This window comes from Fundulus heteroclitus, chromosome 16 (assembly GCF_011125445.2).
Source record: "Fundulus heteroclitus isolate FHET01 chromosome 16, MU-UCD_Fhet_4.1, whole genome shotgun sequence".
NCBI classification, from domain to species: domain Eukaryota; kingdom Metazoa; phylum Chordata; class Actinopteri; order Cyprinodontiformes; family Fundulidae; genus Fundulus; species Fundulus heteroclitus.
This window is the reverse complement of record NC_046376.1, coordinates 8428703-8436942: the sequence shown is the minus strand read 5'-3', so window position 1 is coordinate 8436942 and position 8240 is coordinate 8428703. Positions and strand designations below refer to the sequence as shown.

The 8240-nt window shown below is 46.2% G+C and overlaps 1 protein-coding gene across 1 annotated transcript; it reads left to right on the top strand.

Annotated features, from left to right (window-relative positions):
* Positions 1-6309: 6309 nt before the first annotated feature.
* LOC105932800 (noggin) lies at positions 6310-7701 on the top strand. The gene has a single exon (XM_012872077.3). The coding sequence runs from the start codon at positions 6650-6652 to the stop codon at positions 7316-7318; it is 669 nt and encodes a 222-aa protein (XP_012727531.2). The 5' UTR covers positions 6310-6649; the 3' UTR covers positions 7319-7701.
* The last annotated feature ends 539 nt before the right edge of the window (positions 7702-8240 follow it).

Here is an 8240-nt window from a genome sequence, read left to right as displayed (position 1 = left end):
GGAAAAGTCCATCCCACAATTCAACAGCTCGCACGGGTAAAACAGTGTTGCTGTGGAGGAATTTCACTCTTGCTTCACTTCATTTGTCTCTGCACGTCGCTCTGGGGGTCCCAGCAGGGCCCTGTACCCGAGGAGAGGTCTGGACTTTGACTAGACCACCGCAGAACCCTGATTCTCTGCATCCTGTTAGATTTGCTGCAGACTTCTGCTGATGACCCAGTTTGGGCTCTCTGACCGATGCCCTCACATTTGCCTCTAGAACACTTTGGTATACAGAGAAGTCCAGATCGTGTGGCTGCAGCACAAGCCCGCATCATGACTCGCCATGCGTGACAGCTGGAGTGAGCTACATGTGCTGATAATCTGCGTTTGGTTTTCTGCAGCATCAGGCAAACATCTCTACTTTGGTAGTTCTGGAGGCCTTGTTATTTCTCCAGGTTTATATTTTCTACCTCTAAGTTGTGCTGAGAACATGTTTGTTGAGCTCTTCATTTTCAGATATTGTGAAGAATGAATGCTTAACTTGGCTGTAGATGATCCGTGACGGAGCCTTTTCTGTAATTTCTCTGAGCATTTCTCGCTCGGACCTTGAGATGAATCTGCCGGGACGTCAGGCAGGTTAGAAATGACCTTGCAGGCATTCCCACATGGATGAGAAGCAATGGCTGTTTTCGCTGATGTTCGTCCATCTTGGCATTGTGTTGACACAAAACCTGTGTTTTTATGACGTTAATCGCACCGAAGTCTGGCCTTTCATGTGCATTTGGGAACGATCCAGTTACCCTGCCCAGGTGGATTAGTAGCAGCTGTATTTCTCATCGCTGTCGTTCTGTCCTGGCGTTGAGTTCACATACGCCGCTACCTGCCTGTCAGCCGGCGTGGAAGTAGGGCGTGATCCTCTGAACTAAAACGGATTTAAAATCTGTACACAGACCTAAAGGAGACGCAGCATCAGGTGGCTTCATCCGGGAATCTTATCTGGAACATCTGGGAAGCGCTCCGCTTCTTTCTAGGTTTCATGCATCCAGACACTTTTCTTTCATTCCAGAGAAAAATACAACACACACACACACACTCACTCACACACACACACACACACACACACACACACACACACACACACACATATATATATATATATATATATATATATATATATATATATATATATATATATATATATATATATATATATATATATATATTACAAAAAGGGTAGTAAAAGTAAGTAAAATTGTCTTGAAATTATTATATTTTCCTAGATTTGAGCAGGTAAATAAGATTTTCTGCCAATGAAGTGAGTATTTCTACCCCAAAAATAAGATAATTAGTTACTCTGCACTTGAAATAATGATGGAGATGGGTTGTTCCTATTTTAAGTGCAAAAATCTTATTCCAGATCATCCTATTCACACAAATTGGCTCAAATATACTAATTTGAAGAACATTTTATTCACTTAATTCCCTTTTTTCAGTGCAAAATGTCCATTTTGTATCTTGAAACTTTCCATGGTAATATTGAACACTTTTACTTGAAAAACGTAAGATCTATACTTTTTTCCCCATGTGAATTCAGGTTGTGTTTAACCATCATCAGCTCTTTGTGGCATTTATAAAACGATGACTAGCATCTCTCCTTAGTTTAGGCGAATAGATGCTGTTTGGACATGTGGAGCTGGTACTTTGCGTTGGTAAATAGGACGGGAGAAGTGTGACACGCGAGGAAACGATCCATCATCTGACTCATGGCCAGCAGAAAGCAGTAGCCATTAATTTTAATTAAGCTCCCAGCAGGAGTGATTATTGGGATTGTGTGCTCTTGGATTGCAGAGGAATGGAAAAGAGTGTGAAACAAACTAGCAATTTGCACACCTCCCAAGTGCCAGAGTAAACAGAGAGGTTCCCACTCCGTGTCTGTGTATTCAGCTTGGCAATGCGGCCTCAATCGGCTGAGAGGTGTGAAACGGCACGCTCTGGGAGATAAAGCGAGGGAAAGGTGCCGCGGGCACGGCTCTAACCTGCACAGAAGCAATAACCTCCAACCTCTGGGGGCCGCTGGGGTTGCTTGTCCAGAAAAATCCCATCTGGGGAGCTCGACACGCCTCGCGTCTTTGTTGTTTCCCTCTGCAGGTTTGAAAACTAGCTGAGAGGTCAGATCCTCTCTGTTGTGTCTCCAGCTCTCTTGGAACATGGCTGCAGAGGCAGACGTCTGCTTTCACTCACTAAAGCAGAAAGCAGCAGGCAGGGCCACCGTGACCCGCGCCGCCGGCTCAAACACAGAGATTAACTCTGGATGTGTATCCTGAACTCTTCAGGAACCAGACCCTGCGTTCAGCAAAGCGCTCGTTACACCGGCCACTTTATTAGCCCAGGAGAACCCGGTTTGGTTCTCTTAAAACGTCGGCCCACTTGAGACAGACGCCTGCTTAATTGGGGGCTTTTTTTCCCCCCCGCTCCTAAGGAGGAATATTCCTCGATCAGAGTGTTCCTGTGGTTAAACAGTAGGAAGGGATTAAAAGAAACCAAAACAAGTCGGCGTTAAATGAGCCTGGCGCTGCCGATGACTGCTAATGAGAACCACGTTCAGAGTTCTGCCGTGCAGACACATCACAGAGCAAGTGTGAAATGTCTTTTCTAGTTAGATTATCGTCGCTATTTCAGTTTAGGTTCCCGCCAACTGTCTAAATTAACGGTTACAATTGAAAACGTGTCTGTTCCTTACAGTCGTCGTCTGGTTTGGCTTTATTTGGACCATTTAAGCTATTTAAATGTTCCAGGTCATCAAACAACACCAGACAAAGAGAACCGGAGGAAATGCAATACATCTGTGATCAGACTACATTTCACACCCAGGCCTGGCTACTGTCAGGCCTCTAGAATCAAGAAATCCCTGAACAGAACCTGTCCGACTGCATGAAGTAGGCTAAATGATCCAGAGCAGCAGCGCTGTTCATCAACGAACCGACACCAAGCCGGAGAAGCGGAGCGGGAACCGTAATCCACACGGAACAGTGGAGAACCTTCCCAGGAGAGGCAGAACCGCCAGAATTACTCCAAGAGCTCGTCAACGGCTCATCCAGGACGTCCCAGAAGGAAATACGTCCAACAGGCAGAAATACCTGCACACACAACATGGCATACATTTTAATTAGATTCCTACCGGACAGAAGCTAAAGCTCTGGTGGTAAGTAGCTAGTTTTACATCACTGGCTGGTTCCTAGTAAATCATATGCCATTTCTGGAAATAAACCAATTTCCTACCTCTCTTTGGAGTTATTAAGGGAGTGTGCCTTTCTCATTAATCCAGCCCTTCATTGGAACTACTGGTAGCTTGAATTCTTACATGATTCTATTGCAGTGGATGTAACGAAACATGCTACGAAGTTGCTCCACAGTTCAGGGACCGAGAGAAATGTGACGCTCGTTTATTTAAATCAGGGGGAGATTCATTTATTTCCCAAAATTGTACAGTAATGCTTTTTCATTAAACGGATGGCTTCTCTATTAGATTTGACCTTGTTAGTTTGTAAGGTCGTGTGATAGTTAAGTAAACAAAGTTGATGCTCATCATCAAACTGTTTGTTCTTCTTTTTCTCCCAAATTGGAATCGAAAAGAGAATCGATAAGGAATCGAATCGTTTCACAGAATCGATAAGGGAATCGGAATCGTGAAAATCTTTTCAATTCCCAACCCTAGTGAATGTACATAAGACATCCTCTGCACACTGTATATATATATATATATATATATATATATATATATATATATATATATATATATATATATATATATATATATATATATATATATATATATATATGATGCAACTCGTCCTACTTGACACCTTCTTCCTATGATTACTGATTACTGGGCCGATGTGACGTGAATTTCTCCAATGTGAGATTAATAAAGCCTATCTTATCTTATCTTATCTTATCTTATCTTATCTTATCTTATCTTATCTTATCTTACCAGTAAGTCCACCTCTGGAAAAAGAGAGATTTTTGGGTTGGCCTAGTCAAAGTCTGGACTCAAACATCAGTGAGATGCTGTGGCATGATCTCCAGCAGGCCGTCGATGCTGGAAAAGCCTCTAATGTGGCTGAAGTGAAATGACAGATCACTTTTAAAGTCCCCTTTAGATCCTCCCTTGGGGAAATGGATGACCCTGATTGTTGCGACGTAAAAAGGCTCAGCGCCAGGTTTCACATCGTTTTGAAGGCAGCTGGAGATTCCAAGGGTGGAACAACTAGTTATTGGGTTCCGGTTGTGGCCTGATACTGAAATATTAAAATGTGACAAAAGCAGAAACAGCAGAAATCTTCAAATACCTTGTCACGGCACGTATCGGATCTCAGCAATAACATCTGCCGGTCTGGGAGCGCGTTCGGTGATATGTTGGTGACGCCAGGCTCTGAGGCACGTCTGTCCTGGCTGTTTACTCTGCACCGTCCCTGGTGTGAATGCTCTGGATTGAGCGCATCTGTCAGCCGCCTTCGGGAGCGATGGTTTATGATACGCGCCGGTCAGATGAAAAATATAAGGCTGACATTTTCCAGACTTTTCACCATCATCTGACCGTAAACTAAATGAGTCGTGTGCTCAGATGCTCGTGTGAATTAGCTCATTGAAAAAGGAAACAGAGATGCATTTATCTAAAGCGCATGGTTTATGGCTGATGCAGCAGCTGGCTAAGTTCTTCCATGAAATAATTTTTCAAGGAATGATCCTGCGAGCTCGGGGCTTGGACAGGTTCACGAATTGTGATACTTTCCACGGCTGCTGCTTAGCGAGCGTTGTTTATTTGTGGGCTCGTTTGAGCAGCTTTATGGCGAGGTGCGCCCTGCGGCACCGGCTCTACCAGAGATGTTGTCCCACTTGAGCTGGACACAAACAGTAAATAAGCTGCTAAAGCCGGGGCTGGCGGTCCGCTTCATCTCATGCTCAGGCTGTAAATTGTGCTTTTCTTTCATCGAGCACAGAGTAAAGCTAATAGTGGTTCGGCTGCGGTTACGTCTCAGACTGATGTCTTTAGCTGTGCTTAATGAATGTTTAAATAAATGCACGTATGAACTTATTTCTGCTCATTCATCTCAACCTAAACCTTCGTGGGAAAACTTTTTACACGCTTCCTCCTTTGGTTAGAGAGGCGCATCTTCAATATGCTCAAAAAATCATCAAATGCCGAACCTCGACTGAATCCTTGTCGGACTTTTGCTGCTTGTTTCATAAAAGTTTGAGTTCACTGGGATCTAAATGCAAGCGTGAACATTTGGTGCTGAATGCTGCAGAAACCTCGGCGTGTTAAACTAGGACAGCAAGCAGAGCGTAGCTGTGAAGATGAAGGAAAAGTATTTATGGATTTACAGATAAAGATCTGAAAAGTGTGGCTGGCATCCGTGTTCAGCCCCCTTTGGGTGCAGGTCCAGTTGGAGGCATTTTAGGGTTTATCTCTTCCCGCTTTGCACATCTTTGCACATCTGTAGACTGAATTCTTGCCAATTTGTAAAAAAGCTCAAGCTCCCCACAGCATGATGCTGCCATCACCATGTTTCACCGGTGGGTGAAGTATTTGTTTTTTTATTTTGGTTTGTGGTGTCTATCTGCCCAGGCTACCTTCTTCCATGTGTTTGTCATGGTCCCTTAATGGCTTGTGGATATTCTTTGATATTACTTCACATGGCTCACTTTCTTCTTACCGGCTTTCCATTGAAGCCAGATTTGTGGAGTAAATGACCAGCGTTTGACCTGTGGACATATAGTCCCACTTAAGCATCTCTGCAGCTCCTCCAGAGCCACCATGGTCCTCCTGCTTCTCTGATCAATGATCTCCTGGTCCAGCCGGTCAGTCCAGGTGGACGTGCATGCCCTGGTAGGTCTGCAGGAGGTCCATCCTCTCTCCAGGTCCACATGATGGATTGATCAGAGCTCTGGGGTGTTGTTGTAGAACCTGACCCTGCTTTAAACTGGACCAGAACTTTTATTTTGGGTCTATGTGGTACTGTATGTCCAAAAAATTGAAATCTTTGTACTTTGCACTACTCTGTTGGTTTATCAAATGAAATATCAGTCATTTACGGCTGTGGTTGGGTTGGTTCAAGGGGTCCGAATACTTTTGCATGAATGTGTAAGTTCTGCTTCTGAGCGGTTTCCTCAGAGACTCCCAGGAATCACTCATCCGATCTGCAGCGGCGAAGAAGGAAAGCCTGATTTAATGTAGTCTAGAAAACCGACAGGGGGCGTCTCCTCCCCATGCCCCCCTCCCGTCCCGTCCCGACGCGCTGGGCGGAGGAGGTGTTGGGGATCTCCTCCTAAACAACAAACCCGCATTCAAAGCGGGACACACGAATTACATCACGCTGCGTGCGGAGGATAAAACGGAGGCGGCGGCTTTGGCTCCGCGCTTTTCTGCACAGGACGCCAGCGGAGCATCATGCCGAGCCGCGACGCGCGGAGCGCAGGGACACAGCTGAGCTTCGCCACCCAGTCCTATGATAAAATCGGCTTCCACTGATCTTTTCCTGCTCGGAGGGAGTTTCGCGATGGGAAAGTGAATTGTAAGGGATCCAGGACACGCAGTTTTGGAGACAGCTGGCGCGTAAAGTTCCCTCCTCGCAGCTCCGAGTGCGCGCTGACCTCGCAGTTTGACATGGATCAGCACCAGCAGTGCGCAGCCGTGTGTCTGCTGATGCTGTCGCTCGGACTCCTGACGGACAGAGCGATCTGTCAGCACTTCTATCTCCTGCGCCCCATCCCGAGTGACAGTCTGCCGGTGGTGGATTTAAAAGAGGACCCGGATCCGGTCTTTGACCCGAAGGAGCGGGACCTGAATGAGACCGAGCTCAGGGGCATCCTGGGGGACTTTGACAGCCGCTTGCTGTCCGTGTCGCTCCCCGTGGAGGACAAACACCCGGGCTCCGACGAGCCGGATCACCTCGACGTCCTGAAGGCGGGCGGAGTTCTGCCGAAGGAGATTCGGGCGGTGGACTTCGACGTGCAAATCGGCAAGAAGCACAAGCCGAGCAAGAAACTGAAGCGGCGGCTGCAGCAGTGGCTGTGGGCCTACACGTTTTGCCCGGTGGTCTACACCTGGACCGACCTGGGCAGCAGGTTCTGGCCACGGTACGTCCGGGTTGGAGGCTGCGTGAGTAAAAGGTCGTGCTCCGTCCCGGAGGGCATGGTCTGTAGACCCGCGAACTCAACCCACCTGACCGTGCTGCGGTGGAGGTGCGTGCAGAGGAAAAGCGGGCTGAAGTGCTCCTGGATCGCGGTGCAGTACCCGGTCATCACAGACTGCAAGTGCTCCTGCTCCAGTTGAAAAGGACGCGGTGAACTCTTAAGTTATAAGCTCAGTAATTTCGTCCTCCTCTTTATTTCCCCCACCTGCACTACAGAGTGTAAGAATGTATTTCTGTATATGCGAGGCCATGAAGTTTTTTCTATAAGACATTCTGTACAAAGCCAGTATTATTTGTAACCAGAGTCTACTTTATTTGTGCAGAATATTGGTTTTATATATTTTGTATTTATGGAGAAGCGGCGCACAGAGTGTTTGTGGTGGATGAAGCGGCTCAGCCTCAGAGTTGAACTATATGATTATTGATACAGTCGTATCAGCGACTTGTTTTATCCTGTAAATTTGGGAAATGTACTATTTATTCTTTATATTCGGACAATAAAATGACACTGACATGATTATAATATGGCTTTTCCTTCATTTTCTCCATGCAGACTGATTGAAATCACCTGTCCCTGTGCGCACTAAGACATCACGTTTACGCACGCACTTTGCGCTCCCTAGCGCTGATGGTGCTCTCCGCTATAACACTAAAATAAACTAGGATGATGATGATAAACCGAAATAAACATATTTGGGTGTTTTAATTCAGCGTTAATGCAGTTTTCTCTGCTTCCTGTTAAAGCTGGGCTGTCTTATCAGCTGCGATTCCGCCAGCTACTGATTGCGCCATGGCACCTTTACTGGCTGATTATGGAAGCTGCGGCTGCGCTGATGTGTCCCAGTCTGTCATCTCCACAGACCGTCCTGGATGTGCAGCCCAGCAGCAGCAAAGCTTCCTTCTCAAACAGGGAGAAATCTTGAAAAATGATTCTGCAACACCTCATTCCTTTCTTTATGGAAACGACGCAGGGATGCTTGTATCTTCGTCTCCCCGTTCAGTTGTCACCTCTGAGAATATGTAGCATACATGGACCCTGTTGATATTGTTTTGAAATCAGGA

Excerpts from the sequence above, each read along its gene's own strand:
- LOC105932800 (XM_012872077.3), top strand. The coding sequence starts at position 6,650 with ATGGATCAGCACCAGCAGTGCGCAGCCGTGTGTCTGCTGATGCTGTCG.